General features: G+C 38.8%; 1 protein-coding gene across 1 annotated transcript; it reads right to left on the reverse strand.

Moving 5' to 3' along the window:
- Nucleotides 1–12,504: 12,504 nt before the first annotated feature.
- Nucleotides 12,505–16,124, reverse strand: LOC128508463 (mucin-5AC-like). The gene is made up of 5 exons (XM_053479809.1): nucleotides 16,118–16,124; nucleotides 14,073–15,922; nucleotides 13,699–14,013; nucleotides 13,405–13,635; nucleotides 12,505–13,341 (listed from the first exon to the last, which is right to left on the reverse strand). The coding sequence occupies exons 1-5, from the start codon at nucleotides 16,122–16,124 to the stop codon at nucleotides 12,505–12,507; spliced, it is 3,240 nt and encodes a 1,079-aa protein (XP_053335784.1).
- Between the last annotated feature and the right edge of the window lie 7,608 nt (nucleotides 16,125–23,732).

Genomic DNA, 23,732 nt, shown 5'->3' on the forward strand with positions numbered 1-23,732 from the left:
ATGCCTTGTTACCACTGTGCAGGCTGGTGGTGGTGGTGTAATGGTGTGAGGGATGTTTTCTTGGCACACTTTAGGCCCCTTAGTGCCAATTAGGCATCGTTTAAATGTCACGGGCTACCTGAGCATTGTTTCTGACCATGTCCATCCCTTTATGGACTGACCATTTTGATTCATACAAATTCACATTACATACTAACTTAAATAATTCTTTTGACTGTGTAAAACTGCTTTGCGGCAATGAAAATTGCTAAAAACGCTATAAAAATAAAATTGAATTGAATTGAATTTATGACCACCATGTACCCATCCTCTGATGGCTACTTCCAGCAGGATAATGCACCATGTCACAAAGTTCAAATCATTTCAAATTGGTTTCTTGAACATGACAATCAGTTCAGTGTACTAAAATGGCCCCCACAGTCACCAGATCTCAACCCAATAGAGCATCTTTGGGATGTGGTGGAACGGGAGCTTCGTGCCCTGGATGTGCATCCCACAAATCTCCATCAACTGCAAGATGCTATCCTATCAATATGGGCCAACATTTCTAAAGAATGCTGTCAGCACCTTGTTGAATCAATGCCACGTAGAATAAAGGCAGTTCTGAAGGCGAAAGGGGGTCAAACACCGTATTAGTATAGTGTTCCTAATAATCCTTTAGGTGAGTGTATAAAGACTGCTGCTCAGTGGCGGCGACTAGCGTCTTGAGCTGAAACTACGCTAAGAATGAGTTAAGGTTGGTCCAGACCACCCTACGAACACGTGACTTCCCTAAGAGATACTTACCGTAAGAACGTTTCAGGAAATGCGCCATAACGTTAAGAGAGAGGTTAAGGTACAACTTAAGAACTACTTAGCGATAAGAAGCTTTCGAGAAACCGGGCCATGGTTATTGACAATGTTAGCTTGGAGCTGTTTGAATGTTATAGCATTGTTGGCCAAAATCATGTTTACTATCTCCCTCTCTCGCTGTTATGTAAACATAGAAGGCCTTGCCCCTTGTTGTTCCTGACCCTCAATCCTATGTAGAAAAAAAACAGTAAACAATAGTACAGTAATTTCACAGGACATGATAACAAAAGTGCTGATACTGCATAAAATACTGTACTGTAAGCAGTTACTGAAACCGTGCAGATGTTTTTGATATGGTGATATGTTTACAATACCTATTTTCCAGTCAAAATGTTTTTATCACACTTGCCACTATGTATCAGCTTAGATTTGGCTGTACTCGCAGTCCAGCCTCCCTCAGCATCAGGCTATGGTTGACAATGTGGTCAACCAGTGTTGCGCAGATCTCATTTGTCAGATTTGGTCCTCTTTGAGCACCTTCTTGTCTTTATCTTCCTCTTCTTCTACCTCCAGCATGGCCTTCATCTCTTCCTCTGTTGATTTCTCTTCCTCCCCTTCCTCCTCTTAATTCTTTTCCTCCTCCTCATCGTCTTACTCTTTCTCTGACTCTTTCCGCAGAGGTGTCAAATCCAGTCCTCCACAGTATTTTGTTCCAATCACCTAGATTTGCTAGTTAGCAAATCCAGGTGATTGGAACAAAAACCTGGGGAGGACTTTTACTCATGGCACCTGCACTGAAAAAAAATCCCCTGTATTAGTTGATTTTAATGTGTACATCGGTCCCACATCATCAAAATGTGGCCAAATTACACAAATATTGCCTGTTAAACCAAAGTATTTCATTCATGTTAAACTTGTGTGAAAGAATCTTCTTATCTGACTTAACATAATCTTTATCATTTACTGTAATAGCAATTGATTGTGCATTTGTAATGTAATTGAATTACGTCTATGATACTCCATTATCATTGAAAAGTCTAACAATTTCTTAGTGCTTACAATATTCAAATGTTTAATGTAGCATTAATTAAAAAAATTAATTAGTCAAATAAATTTTATTAGGTTCATTTAACTTATTTACTACAGCTGTGAAATATATGAATAGGGTTGGTACAACAATTTTTTTTTCGTTGAAAATTAGGTTGATCCAACTTAAGTAAATTTAAATTTCGAACCCTGGTCAACAGAATTCTGTGAAGGAAGGAAACATAACAGAGATTTTTATTTTATATTTAATAAAAAAAAAACTGTTTTACACCAGCAGCAACTTACAAATGAAGTCTCAATTTGAAAAGATGTACAAAACATAAAACACCACAAATAAGTATTAATTAAGTATGTTATACACCAACAGAAGCGTTTTGTACTTTATAACTGTCCGTTATGACTTTTAAATATGACCGTTAGAGACGGTTGGTCAGGAAACTCCTGAAGTCAGATGCAGACAGGACACTTTCACTCACAAACTCCTGTGAAAAAATACAGAGATAGATTTAATTAAAATTCATGATACTTAATTTATCAAATAAACAATATTTATACTTTCTTCCTCTCGCTTCACAACTCATGAGAACAGACCGAAACCAGAACCGAACCGCAGATTAAGCACGCGCATATAACCCTCGGTATTTTAAGTGTGATTAAAAATACAAGAAATAGCTTAAACCAAAATAATGTGACTAAACATCGCTAAACAGCAGGTGACATTTATGTTCAGTATTTCGTTTCTATTTAGAAAGATGGGAATTAATTCCTGCTTACCTTTTCCACACGCGCGCCAAACGTTTGTCTTCTCAACACGCTGTGTTCTCTTCTTGCGATATTTAATTCAACTCAATTTTATTTGTATAGCGCTTTTAACAATTGGCATTGTCCCAAAGCAGCTTTACACAATCAAAAGAATTATTTAAGTTTGTATGGAAATTGAATGTGTATGAATCAAAATGGTCAAATATTCCCTGGTGAGCAAGCCGAGGGCGACAGTGGCAAGGAAAAACTCCCTGAGATGGTAATAGGAAGAAACCTTGAGAGAAACCAGACTCAACAGTTAGGTATGGTCACAGTCACACAATGTATAATGTGAATGTATATTAACTGTAGAGTGCAAGCAGAGACTCCGGCAGGACTAACTATGACATCATAACTAAAAGGGAGAGCCAGAAGGAAACACAAACATGAGGGGGAACTGAGATGTAAGGCAACCAATCACCTCACCGTCAGCAAACCTGAGTGATCAATGAGAGTGAGGAAGACAGCATCCAAACATACCAGTTCACCATAATACTCTACGTCCATGAGTCCCCCAGATCTGCTCCTTTACCTAAGGCTAATCTATTTATAAAAATGCTTGGCTAAATAAATAGGTTTAATTTCATGCAAATACAACATAATTTATTTATGTTCATCCTGAACACATAAAATTATTATGTACAAAACACATATTACATTTTAGTACTGTACTATGTACAGGTAGCCAGGTTCATTCTCTGGTGCATATTGGGCACAGCCCCGCCCCCACCTTGGCTACTCAGGTTCTGAAGCAGGTTAAAACCTGGCCAGCAGGAGCCATCTAATGGAGACTCTATGGAATATGGAATATTCTAATGCACTCTTCACGACTGTTTTGGGAACACTGACTGGAACATGTTCAGGGAGGCTGCAACTTACAGCGACTTCACTGACTTGGAGGAGTACACATCATTAGTGACCAGTATTGCATTGCATATGATTAACATTCCTTAATCACAAACTCAAACGGGAAATATCTATCTGCAAAGGACAAACCATTACTGGTGTAAAATTCTGTAAAGGTCAGCACCTGACTCACCTTGTCCTTGGAAATGTGTTCCCCAGGATTGCCTGTTCCCAAACAGTCTTAAAATAATCCACAAAATACATAACATTGTCTTGTGTTTTACAAACTGTCAGACAGTTTTTTTAAGAAGTGCAGCGACCGCAGACATTACACCTCACAGAGCATCTTGGGTGTGAAGAACATCTTTGATAACATAAGCCTCGCGTCCTGCAGCCTTGCAGATGTCAACTGATTCTCTTCACAAGACGTTGCAGCAATGTCAGGAAGCAGAGCCTTAGCAGCATTTCATCTCGCCAGAACTCTGCGCATCTTCCTACAATGCCTTTGTTCTCGTTGAGCTGCAACTCACCTTGTTTTGATCTGCTATAAAGAGCTGAGACATACAGTAGTTGATCAATTGGAATGGTTATTACCGTCGCGCTCACCGCCGCGTAAAAACGTCAGCGGCCAAAATAAATCAGTTGCATTTCAAAGTCATTCGTAAAATGGCCGCCAGGTGGCGCAAAGTGACATTTTCGCTCGTTGCCGTAAATACAACAGTGACCGTTATACAGCGTATCTCTGTATCGGTTTATTATTATTTAAGTTCTCAAATGAACACCTGGTTGGGTTATTTTGACCCAACAACTGGTTTATTCATTATTCTTTCCTTTCTCGAAATATCAGCCTGCAAAATGTTTGAAATATTACTGTTTATTGTGTCACAGGTGTAGTTTTAAGAGTTGTTTAGGCAGGAATGCGTGTGTATACAGCTCAAAACCTCTGCGCATAACACCGGGCCAACTCATGTCGGAAATAATTTATAAACGGTTTCTAAACATGGGCTATTGTTTTTTTACTTATAATATTTGTTAATTTAATTTAAATGAGGTTTGGGCTCAGGACTTCGACTCGGCATCGTGATTCTCCTCTTTAATTTACTCCATAGTTTTAATCAGCGCTCAGCCGCATGCATAAAGTTTTCCAGGGCGCACCGGCAGATGATTATGAACACGTCGGGAAAACAGCAAGCAGACTGACTCTGACCATTTAAAAAAACGTTTGCGTTCATTTTCTGACGCGCTCAAGTTCACCAAAAACAATACAGAACAGAGCAGCTTACAACACTTACAAAATCACAACGTTTTTTCGTTATTGTGAGTGCGCTTAAATAAAAGTTGAGTCTTATAAAGGAATGTAGTCTTATATAGTTTTATTATATAGTTTTTGCACATTAATCTCACACAGTTTTTTCAGCCTGTCACGGCGTGCGCCCAAATCAATATCGCTTCTCGCTCACTAGTTAGGCGGCCTCCCCTTCAGACATGCGAAGCAGCGGGACCGCAGAATTACACATGACTGGTAAGCTATCGTTACTATCGTTATATCATATCTGTTATATCACAACTATTATAACACTCAAATACCTTTTATTGGGGGTTAAGTGACTGATGTGCCTAACATTTTTCAGCTGAGCCTTTGTTTCACTGAAAACGACCGCGACACCCCTCTCTCTCTCACACACACACACACACAGAGCCGACCAAATCATTAGCACGTCCCTCCCCCAAACAGCACAGACATTTACTTACACCTGAACTGAGTTGTTTGAGTAACATGGGTCGAACCCGTTACAAATCATAACAGTCTACTGCATTTCATTCTTATAATAACGCAAAAACACAAGCGGGGCGGAATGACCGACATCAGCTGACGCAGTAGAACGTCCTAACACTGTTTTAATTTTATGGTCATTTATTTCAGTTAATAAATCTACTATAAATTTAAAGAACACAAGAAATAAGATGACACAAATCCATACACGCTTTTTTTCTAATTACAAGTGATAAAATCAAAAGGCTCACTGTGTTACCATTTATTGTGCTTAAATTTGATCCTAATAAGATTTGATTTAATTTATATTTTAGAACAGTGGCAGCTGGAACACCAGAATCAGCGCTTAATCGCACGCATTAAGTTTTGTAAATTCGTTTAATGTTTAATAGTAAATAATGACCCCCGTTGCGCTGTACCACCGCTCGGAAAACCTTATGAAATACAAGTTTAGGACAATTATTATGATCTGCCACGGCGTGCGCGTGTGATGGGTGTACGCCCAAATCTACTATAACTACTCCCTCACTCCGTAGGCTCCCTGAATAGGCGGCAAAGGGACGGGGCCGCCTATTTGTGCCGGCTGGCGATAATTAACGTTAATATGATCTCGGGCTTGCTCCGCATTATAAAAGCAAGGCGCGGAGGTTTGTCTGAGGTCTGGGAAGTACGTGATGTAATGGAGAATATAAAAAAAAAAAAAGCATGTCAGTGGGGAGATGTGACGCGCCCCGGGGACTTTAAACAAGGGCACTAGAATTCCGCTCTTTGATCTCCGCGCTGAGGACAGCGCGAGAAAGAGCTGCGCGAGCTCCCGCGGCACCTTCACTCCTGCACCGTGCCCGCCCTCGCAGCCCCGCTGCCGAAGAGGAAAAGTGTGGTTAGGTTTTTGCGTCAGCGAGAACTCGCGCCGGCCATCGACAGCGGGAGAAGCGCCGTCACGAGGAAGCGTGCAGGAGCGCTGCCTCCGCGTGCTCAGTTCTGCCACTCCGTGCACCAACACTTATCGTCAGCTGTGTGCCCGCATGCCAGTGTGGTACAGCCCCCGGAACTGCACATGCACAACCTTTATCCCATTCTTTCCTTTCTCCCTCCTTCAACACTTTCCTTCCCCATTTTGCCTAAATAAATTACCCTTTTCCCGTAAGACCTCGCCTCGTGTCCGTGCTTTATGGTGCCGCCCGTGCAACATGGGTCGAATCCGTTACAGATCATATCAGTCTACTGCATTTCATTCTTATAATAAACGCAAAAACACAAGCGGGGCTGAATGACCGACATCAGCTGACGCAGTAGAACGTCCTGACAATGTTATAATTTTTATGGTCATTTATTTTAGTTAATAAATCTACTATAAATTTAAAGAACACAAGATATAAGACGACACAAAACCCTACACGCGTCTTTTCTAATTACACGTGATAAAATTTAAAGGCTCACTGTGTTAACATTTATTTTGTTTAAATTTGATCCTAATAAGATTTAATTTAATTTAAATTCTACATTTGTATCGTCATTTTAGTTCTGTGATTATAAATTTGTTTAACTACAATGTTTTACTTGATTTTATCCGCTACTACGTGCAGTTCTAAAACTCCGTGTCTCATTAATCCAGCAGAGAATGAACTAAGGCATGAGGCGTCAGCCTGTAGTTATATAGCGCCACTCAATGGTAAAAGCCAGCAAACGCACAAAGCCAAACGGTACCGCCGAGCGCGGCGACGGTAGGACCTACATTCCGATTGATTAACCACTGTATGACAATTTAAAACATTGCCACATTGCATAAGAAAAAGAGATTCATCAGAAAAGAAAAGCACACACATGCCCAGAGAAACCACAACAACTTCAGGGACAGCGGTGACACACTCGCATGTGGAAGGGCATACAAGCCATCACCAACTACAAAACCTGCTGGTGCTGAACTCAATTGGACTTTATGTTAACTTATTTGGTTATGTTGAACTTCTAGCTGCCTAACACAGTATGTCAGCAAAAATAAATTCCTGCTATCTGTTATGTTCCAGGTTGAGTCTGGTTGCTCTCCATATTTCTCCCCATTGCCAGCCCAGGAAGTTTTTTCTTGCCACCACAAGGAAAAAATTTACATTTTTAATGGCCACATCTGTACCAGATGGAAGACCTCTTCCCTCTAAGCTATTTCATTGTTACTTCTGATCAGGCCCTCCACTGGGGTGTCACCGTGAACTTTCTAATTCTGCTGGAGGTTTTAGCTTTCACATGGCAATGGCAAAATGGTAACAGTCTGGAAGCAAGTGGGGACAGCTGCCTGAGCAAAGAACAGGTTTGGTAAGACCTTAGTCAGCTGCTCTGCTCCTGCACAAAATACAGCCAGGGATGCCATCAGGGCCAAGTGATTTCCATCCATTCACCCTCCCCAGAGGCTTTATTCCTTTAATTAAGCAGCCTACAACTTTTTAACCCCCTTCCTGAATAAATTAATAGCTTGTTATGGGTTGTTACTAATTATAGGTAATTACAAGCTTCAGATAGCTTTGTAATTTTATACATTTAAACACCTAATTGTACTGTAGGCATTAGAATGAAATAAATAGGACTCTAAATACATAGTTGATATTTGTCTTGTGTGCGACTCACATATTTTTTGTTTCTCCAAAGCAGTGTTTCCAACATATAAAGTATACAGTGCTTGTAAACTGTGCATTTGGGTTTTCTGATATGTCATCTAAAATTTATCTTAGTATTACTTTAACTACTACATTTTACTGCGATCAGAATGACCATGTACAACTTACAAAATGTAGAACTCACAAAATGTCCTTGATATAAAGTGTATTTTTGCTGACAGACATTTTTTATCACGTCACTATTATTTTAGACTGCATAGTTAATGTATGCATTCTTCTTCTCTTCTTCTTATTATTATTATTATGGTCACACGTGATCTCATAAATCTTTTCTATTTCTTGCCTATATGATCCTTTAAAAAAAATTGCTGTATTTTGCATATTGTGTCTCTAGTTAGTTAAAATGAAATAAAATGGATAATTTTGCCTAGGTGGTGCTGAAAAATATGTCACTCTTTATTGAACAATTCTAATTCCTATATATTTATTAAAAAAAAGAAGGTGAAGGTGGATTTAACTTTTTGCGCTAAATTTAAAATTAAGTGCATAGTTATTATTGACAAGGAGTCAGAATTTAAGTTAAAACCACTTGAGTTTGTGGTCAAAACAGTTTCAACACAGCTAGTTACAGTATCATTATTAGGCTGGTCCTGAGTTATCCAGTGTGGTTTGACATATTAAGTTGCTTTCTTAATTGTCTTCTTCTTAATGCACTAAATGTTACTGCATGGTCAGTTTTTGGAAAAAACAGTCGTTTTATTATAGAGTGTTCAGTGTTTAACAGTACCCGAACATATTATTTTAGGGACATTAGATAATTATATTCTATGAATAAAGACCAATAGGTTTGTTTGTGGAAAGGTTATCTTGGTAAGTATATACACTTTACTTTAACTGGGTTCTTTTCAAGAGCATGCCACCTCAGAAACGTTCGAGAGAACAAGAATCTCAACAAAGAAAATGCATTGGAATATTCCGGAGTCTCCATCAGCACCACATCATCAGTCGGGTAAGCAGCAGCTGACGAGCAAACTCAAGCCCACCTCTCAACCTTCAGAAAGTTGGAAATGGAGTTGCTGAATGGTGTTTAGGTAAATCTCAGTTGCAGACTTTGGGCAAACTTGTTGGACATCCACCCCAAGAGAAGACTGATGTAGCTAGTGACTGATGTAGCTTTTCCATATCTGTTCCTGTAGCCCTTACATACAGCAAGCAACCAAGTTTCCTTAAAAAAAGTTTAATCTCCTTTTTGACTGATTCTTTTCACTGGAAGATTATCACAATGCTGTGGCCTTTGTGTAACTCCTGTATAAATCATACCTTGAGTTGAGCAGTGAGACACTTAATATCTTTATCAGGTTGTGTGACATTTTGGATCCATATCATTTAGTGTTATTATTTGCCAGAAAGTATTAAGGTGAAATTTTGTTATTGACCAAATACTTATTTTCCATCTTAATTTGCAAAAAAATTCATAAAAAATCTGGAAATTATTTTTAATCTTATTTTGTCTCTCATAGTTGAGGTATACCTATGATGAAAATTACAGGCCTCTCTTATCTTTTTATGTGGGAGAACCTGCACAATTGGTGGCTGACTAAATACTTTTTTGCCCCACTGTGTATATCAGTGGCGGCTGCTCTAAGACTACAAGGGGAGCTCCGCTTCCTCTACTATGTCAGAAAATAAATGCTCATATATGCACTGTCGTATTTATATTAGTTTTAATAAAAGTGCGCTAGAACGCGTTCAACTTTATTGTAGATTTCTTGTCATACATTTCCGTGCAGCACAGTGGGTTAAACCCTCCTGAAGCCCAGCTTCACTGGAGCTCTATGGGCAGCACAGAGGATGAATGCATTAAAAGCTTAGCTCTTCTCTGGGAGTGAATGAAGCAGTGGGCTGGCCTGGACGCTGGGCTGCTGCATGATGCTTGGAGAAGCTGTTTAAAGGGCGGAACCCCTTCTTTGATTGACAGCATGTCTTAAGTATACATCAGCGCTACAGAGGTTCGAGTTCAGTCCCATGCGGATTTGCAGGTGATGTGGTACGACAGACTGCTGCACTCTGTATTGTTTGCTGGTGATATAAAGCATTCTTTAAATAATAAAAAAAAACATATTATAGCGTCCTTGTTTCAGCATTGTAAAGTTAGTTCGTTTGTATAATTAAAGTAGCTTGTGGAATGGGAAACTAGCCAGCTAATATGAGCTTCCCCCCTTTCAAAAGCTAGCAGCCGCCACTGGTATATATACAGTATATACAGTATATATATATATATATATATATATATATATATATGTAGGGAAGACGTAATATTGTCTTCCACACACTTTTTTGTAAGTAAATGTGTAATGAGGCCCCTTCTCTAAATTGTTGAGCTTGTTGTTTAGCCTCAGTTGTTTTGTTCTTATGAGAAGGTGAGATGGCAGTTCTTTTTGTGCTCATAATAATCTGTATCTTTGTGCTATCTAGGTTAACCATTTACATTATTTAAAGTAATTATTTTAATGATGGAATGTTTATTGAAAGAGATGTGGCATTTTTATAATTTTGAGAGATCTGTGTGGTTTAATTTGAATTAGTATAGTTGTGGCTGTATTTGTGGTATTTTGTTTTACTATTTTGTTGTACTTGCATTCTATGTTTAATTGAAAGAAAATTGCTTCAGTTGTTTTGTTCTTATGTGAGTTGTTTTGTTCTTATGAGAAGATTGCCTGTTTGTCAACCGAGGCCTGGTGTGGGGAAAAAAGCAACTAAATAAAGAGAGAGAGCTGCCCTGCTGTCGATCCAGCCACAAATGGTGTCCTCCCTTCTTCTTAATACACCCAACACAACGCAGAGACTCGTTTGGGAGCACATAAAGAGGGTTACATATATATATATAGTTCTGTAACAGTTATTGTTAAATAATAATTAAGAACTAATCATTTGTTAATGGTGTCTCCCCTAGTGGACATCTTGATAATTGCATACTGTAGCAGTTACCATGTGATTAATCAGGTGATTAGTGTTTTCCATGCTGGGGCAGTTCTGAACATGTGATGCAGTAAATTAGCAACCATCTGTATTCATCCTTGGCATTTGGTAGCTTTGTTGGTATGTTTATTATACTAATTTATCTATTTTTATAGCATTTGATTATTTGTTGGATTTGTAATTCTTTTTGAAAAAAATTATGTGCCTGATAGACAAATATCCACATACCTTGGGACAGACCGCATATCATTATATTAACAGTATCTATGCATACATTATGATCATGAAGTGCAAAGCTTTAATTCATAGTGTTTTTAATTATTGTACATTGATCTAAAGGAGGTATGTATATACATATGTTTGGGTATTAACAACATTGATTTATACTATTAACAACACAGCGATTAAAAAAAAGATTTAAATATAGTTGAAATACAATATTTGTAGGACAGAGTGTGAGAATGTTTTCAGGCAAATTAGGACCCTCATTAATTCTCAGTTTAACGATTTAAAATATTTGTATTTCCTATGTAAAAATACATTTATTTATCAAATTAAATAATTTTCCATATTCCTTTGATTGTGTATGTTTTATGATCAAGCTTAGGGTTAGACATGCAATGTAAGGGAAAGTAGAAGTGAGAGAAGGGACAACCAGATCATAGAATCATGAATCACGGAATGTGAGGTGGTGGTTACTGGTGGTATGATACTAACTGTACCTGCAAAATAAAAACATGTACATAACATTAAATGCACAGAAATATATGTTGAGATTTAAAAAGATTTTGGATTTTATTATTATGAATATGTAAATGTGGAAGAGTCTGTATACTGACCAAGAGACTGAACAACTCTGATGGAGTCTGGAATAACAGGAAAATCCAGGATACTCAGTCCATTGAAAAGTGTGTTTTCCACCTGAGGTACAGTGACATTCTGACCACTAGAATTAAAGTAGAGCTGGCTGTCTACCACAGTAGAACCTTTGCTGCAGAGACATAAATATTGATATAAAGATTAAATTCAGTAACAGTGCTAATGCAAAGGAAATAAATATTCAAAACCATATATTTCATCATACCTCAATTGTACAATTCTCATGCCTGCAAAGTTTTTGTAGCCTTTGCTGTACAAAGGTTCAACCTAAAAAAAAAAATTAGAAATGACTCAAGTAAGTATTAATTATATTGTCAAACAGTCTGTCACATTTAGTACAAGGTGTGGTTAATGAATAAATAATTAATAGTGAATACACTAAAGCATAAAAATGTTAAATTTAAAACATAATTGCACTTTGATGCATGTCACGTTCACTTGGTCTCTCAATATTCACATAATTTAAATAAACTGAACTGAAAAAAACTAACTCACTAAAGGTGTGTCAAAAAAATTGTATGACCTAAGTTACATAGTTTAAAAAAATTTAATTAATTAATTAATAGGTCAGGTCATAGTAATTTGCAACAGAATTTCAATGGTGGCAAAATAACTTTTGATTTGGAGAAGGAAATAAATGGTAAATATGTTATCAATGAAACATACCTGACATACCTTTTTGCTTTTGCTGCAAACTTTGGAGAGCTGGTATTGGCCAGTTCTGAATCGAAGGTTTCATTAATGCTGAAGGTCAAGTCGAAAATCGCAGTTACATTTTCAAGCACTGAAGCTGTGCTTGTTGTGATTGTAGACGTGCTTGTGGGTGAAGTTGCGGACGTTGAGCTGGTTGGAGACGTGCTTGTGGGTGAAGTTGCGGACGTTGAGCTGGTTGGAGACGTGCTTGTGGGTGAAGTTGCGGACGTTGAGCTGGTTGGAGACGTGCTTGTGGGTGAAGTTGCGGACGTTGAGCTGGTTGGAGACGTGCTTGTGGGTGAAGTTGCGGACGTTGAGCTGGTTGGAGACGTGCTTGTGGGTGAAGTTGCGGACGTTGAGCTGGTTGGAGACGTGCTTGTGGGTGAAGTTGCGGACGTTGAGCTGGTTGGAGACGTGCTTGTGGGTGAAGTTGCGGACGTTGAGCTGGTTGGAGACGTGCTTGTGGGTGAAGTTGCGGACGTTGAGCTGGTTGGAGACGTGCTTGTGGGTGAAGTTGCGGACGTTGAGCTGGTTGGAGACGTGCTTGTGGGTGAAGTTGCGGACGTTGAGCTGGTTGGAGACGTGCTTGTGGGTGAAGTTGCGGACGTTGAGCTGGTTGGAGACGTGCTTGTGGGTGAAGTTGCGGACGTTGAGCTGGTTGGAGACGTGCTTGTGGGTGAAGTTGCGGACGTTGAGCTGGTTGGAGACGTGCTTGTGGGTGAAGTTGCGGACGTTGAGCTGGTTGGAGACGTGCTTGTGGGTGAAGTTGCGGACGTTGAGCTGGTTGGAGACGTGCTTGTGGGTAAAGTTGCGGACGTTGAGCTGGTTGGAGACGTGCTTGTGGGTGAAGTTGCGGACGTTGAGCTGGTTGGAGACGTGCTTGTGGGTGAAGTTGCGGACGTTGAGCTGGTTGGAGACGTGCTAGTGGGTGAAGTTGCGGACGTTGAGCTGGTTGGAGACGTGCTTGTGGGTGAAGTTGCGGACGTTGAGCTGGTTGGAGACGTGCTTGTGGGTGAAGTTGCGGACGTTGAGCTGGTTGGAGACGTGCTTGTGGGTGAAGTTGCGGACGTTGAGCTGGTTGGAGACGTGCTTGTGGGTGAAGTTGCGGACGTTGAGCTGGTTGGAGACGTGCTTGTGGGTGAAGTTGCGGACGTTGAGCTGGTTGGAGACGTGCTTGTGGGTGAAGTTGCGGACGTTGAGCTGGTTGGAGACGTGCTAGTGGGTGAAGTTGCGGACGTTGAGCTGGTTGGAGACGTGCTTGTGGGTGAAGTTGCGGACGTTGAGCTGGTTGGAGACGTGCTTGTGGGTGAAGTTGCGGACGTTGAGCTGGTTGGAGACGTGCTTGTGGGTGAAGTTGCGGACGTTGAGCTGGTTGGAGACGTGCTTGTGGGTGAAGTTGCGGACGTTGAGCTGGTTGGAGACGTGCTTGTGGGTGAAGTTGCGGACGTTGAGCTGGTTGGAGACGTGCTTGTGGGTGAAGTTGCGGACGTTGAGCTGGTTGGAGACGTGCTTGTGGGTGAAGTTGCGGACGTTGAGCTGGTTGGAGACGTGCTTGTGGGTGAAGTTGCGGACGTTGAGCTGGTTGGAGACGTGCTTGTGGGTGAAGTTGCGGACGTTGAGCTGGTTGGAGACGTGCTTGTGGGTGAAGTTGCGGACGTTGAGCTGGTTGGAGACGTGCTTGTGGGTGAAGTTGTGGATGTTGAGCTGGTTGGAGACGTGCTTGTGATAGTTGAGATAGTTGGAGACATGCTTGTGGGAAAACCAACGGGTTGTGTATGTTGAGCTGTTGAAGACGTGCTAGTGGGTGAAGTTGTGGATGTTGAGCTGGTTGGAGACGTGCTTGTGGGTGAAGTTGTGGTTGTTGAGCTGGTTGGAGACGTGCTTGTGGGTGAAGTTGTGGTTGTTGAGCTGGTTGGAGACGTGCTTGTGGGTGAAGTTGTGGTTGTTGAGCTGGTTGGAGACGTGCTTGTGGGTGAAGTTGTGGATGTTGAGCTGGTTGTAGACGTGCTTGTGGGTGAAGTTGTGGATGTTGAGCTGGTTGTAGACGTGCTTGTGGTTAAAGTTGTGGTTGTTGAGCTGGTTGGAGATGTGGTTGTGGGTGAAGTTGTGGATGTTGAGCTGGTTGGAGACGTGCTTGTGGGTGAAGTCAGAGTCGTCGGGCTGGTTGTAGACGTGCTTGTGGATGTTGAGCTGGTTGTAGATGTGCTTGTGGGTGAAGTTGTGGATGTTGAGCTGGTTGTAGACGTGCTTGTGGGTAAAGTTGTGGACGTTAAGCTGGTTGGAGACGTGCTAGTGGGTGAAGTTGTGGACGTTGAGCTGGTTGGAGACGTGCTTGTGGGTGAAGTTGTGGACGTTGAGCTGGTTGGAGACGTGCTTGTGGGTGAAGTTGTGGTTGTTGAGCTGGTTGGAGACGTGCTTGTGGGTGAAGTTGTGGTTGTTGAGCTGGTTGGAGACGTGCTTGTGGGTGAAGTTGTGGTTGTTGAGCTGGTTGGAGACGTGCTTGTGGGTGAAGTTGTGGATGTTGAGCTGGTTGTAGACATGCTTGTGGGTGAAGTTGTGGATGTTGAGCTGGTTGTAGACGTGCTTGTGGGTGAAGTTGTGGTTGTTGAGCTGGTTGGAGATGTGGTTGTGGGTGAAGTTGTGGATGTTGAGCTGGTTGGAGACGTGCTTGTGGGTGAAGTCAGAGTCGTCGGGCTGGTTGTAGACGTGCTTGTGGATGTTGAGCTGGTTGTAGACGTGCTTGTGGGTGAAGTTGTGGTTATTGAGCTGGTTGGAGACGTGCTTGTGGGTGAAGTTGTGGATGTTGAGCTCGTTGGAGACGTGCTTGTGGGTGAAGTTGTGGATGTTGAGCTGGTCGGAGACGTGCTTGTGGGTGAAGTTGTGGTTATTGAGCTGGTCGGAGACGTGGTTGTGGGTGAAGTTGTGGATGTTGAGCTGGTTGGAGACGTGCTTGTGGGTGAAGTTGTGGATGTTGAGCTGGTTGGAGACGTGCTTGTGGGTGAAGTTGTGGTTGTTGAGCTGGTTGGAGACGTGCTTGTGGGTAAAGTTGTGGATGTTGAGCTGGTTGGAGACGTGCTTGTGGGTAAAGTTGTGGATGTTGAGCTGGTTGGAGACGTGCTTGTGGGTGAAGTCAGAGTCGTCGGGCTGGTTGTAGACGTGCTTGTGGATGTTGAGCTAGTTGTAGATGTGCTTGTGGGTGAAGTTGTGGATGTTGAGCTGGTTGTAGACGTGCTTGTGGGTGAAGTTGTGGATGTTGAGCTGGTTGGAGACGTGCTTGTGGGTGAAGTCAGAGTCGTCGGGCTGGTTGTAGACGTGCTTGTGGAAGAAGTTGTGGATGTTGAGCTGGTTGTAGACGTGCTTGTGGGTAAAGTTGTGGTTGTTGAGCTGGTTGGAGACGTGGTTGTGGGTGAAGTCAGAGTCGTCGGGCTGGTTGTAGACGTGCTTGTGGAAGAAGTTGTGGTTGTTGAGCTGGTGGGAGTTGTGTTTTGTGTAACACTTTTGGCTATCAAACAAAATTGACAAAATAAAATTAATAGTTTTATTGTCAATATGAAGCAAACATTTTAAAAATATAATAACCAATGACTGATGATTATAGTGAACTCCAGTTGCACCAAGGAACTGTCTTGGAATTTTAAATGGAGAGACTCATGAAGACATCAATAATACATTTTAATTTGTGTCCAGTGTAACATACTGTACATTTACCACAGGAATACAGAACATGTTAACCATATAAGGACCAAAAAGGGGATAAATTAGACTGCTACGGCTGTAAGTGATACTATCTTTAAATTGACTCCCACAATCAATATTTTTGACATGAATGAGGAGAAGTGTGCCAAAGGTGGTGTGATTAAAAGTACTCTCTCTTTCACACTAACATTTACTGACAGACACGTCTATTTAGTCTGCCTACATACTTTAGCATAAATATGTAAGTCAAATGATACACTGATAATTACTTTGTGATAAAGGACCAAGCCCTCAAGAGTATCAGCATAAGTGATTCCTAAAACAAATATTAGAAACATGTTTGTTTTTCTTGACACAAGTTTGACAATGTCATTATGGAATTGTTCCAAATGTTTTAGCAAATTTTTGTATGGTTTTGATATCCTGTTCATATAATGTTTGTTATTAGTAATTTGCCATATAATATTTGTAAAAAGTGTTAGTTTTTACTGTAAATTAAGTACAAATATTAATACATGTAATGGACAAATAGTATTTACACTATTAAATTAATCTAACAGACTATTTATGATTGTCCTGCAGTGTGTGATTATAATATATTAAATAATTGCAGGGGCTATCTGTGTCACACAGACACACAGTTTTACTAATTAGCACAGCTTCTTTGGAGAGAAGGCATATGATTTATAGAATGAGTGTGTTATATATTTGAGCAGGACAGGATACTGTGAGTGACCACAAAAACTCTTTATAAAAAAGATTTATAGCTTTATGAATAAATAAATAAATAAATAAATAACACATACCAGTTATTAGACATAAAATGGACACTATAAGCCTGTAGTCCATTGTGCTGGTTATACCCTAAAAATAAGTAAAATGTTATTTAACATATCATAAAAAAAAATCACCATATATATTACTAGGGATAAAATCAAGAAAATCACTCACCTGTGTCCACAGGTAGCAGGTGTGCAGTGTTCTCGTCCAAGTGGCAGTGTTAGAATGTGAATACAGAACAGTTAAGTGGACTTTTAATGTAAAGACAGAACAATGTGTTTATCATAATTATGCCAAACCCATTATGTCAAACAGGCCTACGATCCAATCACAACTTGGCTGTTTGTTAATTAACCAAGGCAACTTGAAGAACAACATTACTAACAAATGACTTTTCTTGCTGAGAAATAATAAACAGGTTAGAATAATATTATATAATTTAACATCATTAATGTTAATTTTCTCAAAGTTTCGTCTGTAGTTCACACTATACGCTGATACCCCTAACTAGTGTGGCCTTTCTTTACGATTAAGTAAAAAGAAGATTAAAAGAAAAAAAATTGAGAAAATAAATAAAGAATTAGGTAATGTGTTAATTTGTGCATGGAAAAATATGTCAGTGTATGTCTTTTCTTTGAGTCAGAAAAAAATGAAGAACATGGTAGCACACGTCTTTTAATAAATCAGAAAAATGTCTGTTCTCAGTTAAAGCTGCTAAAATGGTCCGAAATGCAGTATGATGTTAGCCTTTAAAAGCTACGCACTTATTTTGATTTAAATATAAGTATAATGGCAGTGCAAATTATTATTGTGTGATTATGTAGCTAAGCAGTGTTGTTTGTAATAATAATAATAATAATAATAATAATAATAATGTTTTTAGGGTGATGACGATGATGATGATAATGTTTATTTATGCGACATAGTGAGACCACATTCCAGTGAATGTGGTGAAATTAGATGGCATAAACTGAAGCTTATAATCTTTAATGAGTCTCATTGGGTTATCTTACCTGCTGAGGTTCAGTTGGCAGAACAGGTTTACAGGTCATTAAAACATTCTAAGCTATGAATAAACTCCAGAGGAATACAGTGGTGGCCAAAAGGATTTGAGACAGTGTGTTTTTTTTTATAATGACAATCAAGATAAAACATTATTTGTTGCCTTGTGCAGGGAAATTGCTTGACAACAATCAATGTTTTAAATGAAGTTCATTTGTTCTTCTAAACCTGTTGAATCTGGCTGGGCATAGAATCAGAAAAATATCTGCAGGACCTTGGTGTCACTCGCTTAATTAATGACTGCTTGATTGCTTCCTTAAGGTCACATAGACAACAAACAAGTTGTGTACTTGAGCCTCTAATATAGAAAGTTGACACCATATTACCTTAAACACATTTCCTGTTATACTAACCTTTGAAACATTAAAAAATTAAACCCTGCTATCTAGTATCACCCAAAAGAGAATGTGTTCCCTGTTAAGTCTGTTTCTCTCAAGAGGTGTTTTCCTCAGCACACCAGGGGTAAAATATAATTATAAAATAAACTGATCATAGCAGATCACAGTTTTTAGAAAATACAACTTCAGATGAATAAAAACATAGAACTTTTTTACTGTGTAGCAGAATATACTGTATCTAAAGATTCCACAAAGAATTATTACACTCACCCAACACTTAGCAACACTATTTTGATACTGGGTAAAAGTCTCTTTCTCTTAATAAATGACTTTCACAGAATATTGGAAGGATTTCTTTGAGGATCTGGTCTATATTAATACAACTGCATAATAAAGTCCATCCAGGTTTTACAGCACTTTAATGCTCTGAATTTCCTCTTCTACAACACCCCAAAAGATATTCATTGGATTCAGGTCCAGTCAGTAAGAAAGTCACTGAAGTGTTTTGAGCTCATTATAATGTTCATGCAAACAGTTTAAGATCACTTTTGCTTTGTTGAGTTCTCATTCTTTGCAGAATTATCACACTGGAAACATCCCATTGTCCTTTATCTTTAGGTAGAAACTGTGGTGTGGAGAAGGTTTGGCACAGGAAGTGACTATTACTCATCCTTACTGGTAGCTCATATTATGTCTTGGGTAGGTCAATGCCCTCAGTATCACAGACTGTATCAAACAAGACGTGTCTACTCCACATTTAAGGTTCATAAATACAGAAAGCAGCCAAAATGATTGATATATTCCTGTTTCTGTGAGATGGCAGTGCTACCCACTATACCAAGGAGCCATGATACAGCCTAAAGGTGTGGTTGTGATGAAGATCACTCTGGGATTAAACAACTTTTTAAAAGATCTCAAAAAGGCAAAAGTGTATTTTTCCTACCAACAAGTTTTTTCACCTCTTCATATATCTGCATGACCTGTTTGAAGGAGGTGCTGCTGTGAAGCTCACACTGGGATTAGATATCTATCATAAGGATCTGAATAAGGAAATAATGTGCTTGTCATTCCCATATTTTGAAAGGGTTGTCCCGATACTTGCATTACTGGCCTCACCTGTTTGAAGGTGTGACTGATGTAAAGTCACTCTGTGATTAATTAAACACTATTTTAAGATTAAACATTTTATTCACTGCTAGGTTTGAACAATGATATTTGACATAAACTGAAAATGAGGCATCTTGGTGTTGTGCTCTTCTAGTTGTCAGAACCCGAAGTTTTAAGTTGCCAGTACAGATTTAAAATGGTAAAGGTATCCTTTAAATGTTGCCTAAATAATCACAATACTTGTGTAAAAAAAAAAAAAAAAGGCGCACATTTTGTGGCTTAATGTTTTAGTTCACACTTGGATGTATGCCAATATGTATTAATAGAATCACTTTAAACTGGAAGTTTTATATGAATCATACTGTATAAAAGATTCAACATAATGAGTGATTCATAGTTAATGGTTTAGCCAATAAGTGATATAGGTGTGTCTCCAAAGTGGAGTAATAGTACACTAAAAACAGCATTTTAACTCAAAATGTGTGTTTTATTTAATCTTAATTATATAACCTTTTATTGTATGGGCTGTTATTGGGTTATACTGTCTTTTTTGTCATTATTTTTGTCAATAAACAGTGATGTCAAAGTGAAAAGTTGCCAAAAATAAGTTTTTATTTAAACATTTATTTAAAGACCAACATTGTAAGTTCAGCCCAGGTGTATCTTTTATGTGGTGATTATATTCAGACGTCTGTAGAGCTCGACTGCAGTCTTGCAAATCTTAAACAAAATTTTTAACAGCAAACAGGTACAGTATGTGAGGTCTCCCAATTCAGGGTGCATTTGTTCTGTCAATCGATTTAAAAAAAAGAATCTAGTTTATTACAGTCATAGACTTTAATTAATTATGTTTAATTACAATTTTAAAATATCAGATTTACTTGTATTTCAAATGTGCAATGCTGGAATAAAGGAATCCATGACAAACTGGTTTTAGAAAACCAATTATGCAGTTAACTGCCTGGTGGTATGTCCTTCTTCATTCACCACACCTTAATCACTTAACTACCCCTTCTTCATCTTTTATTACCCTATTGTCATTTATCTTTGGGCAGAAACATTTACTCACTACATTAACATTAAACAAATATTAAATTTAAATATCTCGAGTGGTAAGCTCGATTAGTGTTACTTTGAGGTAGGTATGGTTACTTACTGATGGTCTCCAAACGGTGCAAATCAATTGGCTTTTGCCAGCTGCCTCACTTTATAACCTTTTCTATTAAATTAAACAAAAATCATGTCTTATTTAATGTATTCTTGTAAAAAAAAGTATCTCTTGAAAGTAGCTCGAACACACAACTGTGGTTTTATCCAAACCTTTATGTAGAAGCTATTTACTATCAACCTTTTTTTCATAATGAATCTTTAAAAAAAAAAAAACATTCAGCACAATTAGTGATGATTCATTTTATTATCTGCGTTAAACATGCTATTTTTCCACATAGCCAGGTACTGCTCTGCAATTATGGAACGCCATTAGAGTCAAACTTTGCCATGTGATTCCTTTGTGTGAAAAATAGTAACACTTACATTTTCTAGATTGATTACATTTGTTAAGGTGTTAATATCGACAGCCCTACTAAACCCCGTTAAGGTGGGTTTTTAGCTTTTACTCTGTATTGAGGTCCTGTGATTATGAATTCAAACTTAATTTACTGTATACATACATTTTTAATAGAAAATAAAAACCATCACATGAAGTAAGTGATGCTAATATTATGATGCGATATAATGGAACATAATAGAATTGCACATCTTTAAATGTTACAATGTCTGCATATATACAAAGCAGTCACTAAACAAAGAAAAAAAATCACCTCCTGAATTTAAATAACCAAATAGTTAAGAGGCTTCCATTGGATAATTACTTCAGTGATTAATTAGCTTCAGCTGCAGCAAGTTACTTAACCCTACTGTAGCTTAGTGACTGCCTAATTAACCAGGGTTTAAGTAACGTGTTGACGCTGAAGCTTATTAATATTATAAGTAGCTTCTCATATTTTAAACAACAATGTCAAAAGACCCATTCTGTGATCAAGGCAAAGATGTTACTTTGTTTCAGTAGGCTTAAATTACAGGCCTGCATTAAGCAAAGAAAACTACTAAAAAGACTGCTGTAAAAAAAATTGGGTTAAGAACTGTAAAACACATTATTAAAACCTTTAAGGGTAGAACTACCGTCTTTAAGCAAGAAATGTGGTTGGAAAAAGATTACATTTACATTTACATTTAGGCATTTGGCAGACTCTCTTATCCAGAGCGACTTACATTTTTATCTCATTACACATCTGAGCAGTTGAGGGTTAAGGGCCGCGCTCAAGGGCCCAACAGTGGCAACTTGGTGGTTGTGGGGTTTAAACCTAGAATCAGCAGCATAGTTCATACACACTTGCACCTATACACACGAAGTTCGGTACACATTTAACATTTAGAACTCATTGAGCCAAACAACTTTGTACTGGGCTCAACTCAACAGGAGGCTGGTTATTTTGGGTCGTTTGAAAAAATGCACCTGAAGGATTTTGATATACTCCTCCTAGGGAATTTATACCATCGTCACCAAACAGAGCCGATGTGATCCAAAGGCACTGAAGACGCAAAAATGGGAAGGGATTTTTGATATCTCAAATGGGTCAGCCGTGATAACATCTTAAACTTACACTGTTGTTGTTGGTCTTTCGGCTGCTTCCGACAAGGGGTCGCTACAGCGGAATACCCAGTCCACACAACAACTTGGCACAGGTTTTACGCCGGATGCCCTTCTTGACGCAACCTAGGGACCGGCACTCCATCCAGTGGCTGGGGTTTGGGCACTGGCTGGGAATCGAACCCCACCAGTGCCCTCAAAAAATGATTAATAACTTTGTGTGGCTTTATATTGAGTGACATCACATTTAGTGACACGTTCAGTGACATCACATTGAGTAAAGTCATAGTGTGATGCTTTTTTTCCCCAGCATCTGCGGCCTATTGTACACACGTACACATGACAAATGTTAACACACACACACACACACACATACACACACAAAGATCTCTCTTACGCACATGCACAGACATACACACATATACATACACACACATTCATTACAAATGTTAACATACTCACACAGACACACGCACACACAGATCTCTCTTCCGAATACATGCACAAAATTCATATATCACACACAAACACACTCAAATACACTTACACTCACGCATGCAGAAACACACAGATAGATTACGCGCCCACACACACACACACACACACACACAAACACACTCAACAAATATTTAGGGCCCAAGCTAACATCAGGCCTATATAGTGTGTGATGTGTGTGAATTGTGCGGTACACCTGGGCATCAGTGGCTTTTTGTAGGTCTTAACACACTCAGATAACACACAATTTGTGCAGTGCCGCCTGGTGGTAAAGGCGCTTGGGCCCGTAATTGTTGCTTGCAACTATATTTAATTTTTTATTTGATTATGGATTTAACCGACACAGACACCTGCTCACAGTGTCCACCTCAGGTGGCATAGACGATTCCTTCCACGTCCCTTGGGCATGCAAACCAGTTCACTCCATCTTGGTAGTGATGACGGAGAATCTCGCCAACATCCTGAGCTGCAAAATTCCCACTTCCCCATCTCTCTGTCTGCTCGGAAACATCTCAGAAGGCGATCATCTCAGAGTTAAATACAGAAACTCACTACTTATTTCACTAACAGTCAAAAAGACAATTCTTCTTCTTCATTAGAAGACTAAAAACTTATCACATATTAGTCACAGGATTATTCTAATATTATTCTTATGATTATTCTTAATAATTATAAGTGTAAACACAAAAATAAGAAAATAAATGTTACTGTTTACAAATAATAACACAATAAGGTCATTATATTTTTATAATTATTTTTATTAATAAAATATTTATTTTATTATTCATCATATTTGCTTATTGAAGTATGATTACCCAGCACCCATCACTGCTGCCACTATTATTGGTCTTGTAATTTTTTTCCATTCTTCTTTCATCCCCTCTCTCTGTTGCCAATTAAACTATTGTTGTCTGCTATTTATTTTTTTTAATTATTATTATTATTATTATTATATTTTGTTTATTTATTTATTTCTCTTTCACTTTCCTTTTATCTGCCACTGTGTTACTTTTTAACATTATTATTATTATTATTATTATTATTATTATTATTTATAATAATAACAATAATAAAAATAATAGTAATAATAATGAGTCTAAGCAATAGTAATTAAAGCTTATTTTTTGTCATATTAATAAATCTATAAATATTTTTATATATATGAATATGGAAAGTTATGCACA

Source organism: Clarias gariepinus, chromosome 20 (genome assembly GCF_024256425.1).
Source record: "Clarias gariepinus isolate MV-2021 ecotype Netherlands chromosome 20, CGAR_prim_01v2, whole genome shotgun sequence".
In the NCBI taxonomy this organism is placed as follows: domain Eukaryota; kingdom Metazoa; phylum Chordata; class Actinopteri; order Siluriformes; family Clariidae; genus Clarias; species Clarias gariepinus.

Bases quoted from the DNA above. Each gene is read 5' to 3' on its own strand.
- LOC128508463 (XM_053479809.1), bottom strand. The intron at 13,636-13,698 runs GTCCGCAACTTC...TTCACCCACTAG, and splicing joins ACGTCTCCAACCAGCTCAAC to CACGTCTCCAACCAGCTCAA. The intron at 13,342-13,404 runs GTCCGCAACTTC...TTCACCCACTAG, and splicing joins ACGTCTCCAACCAGCTCAAC to CACGTCTCCAACCAGCTCAA.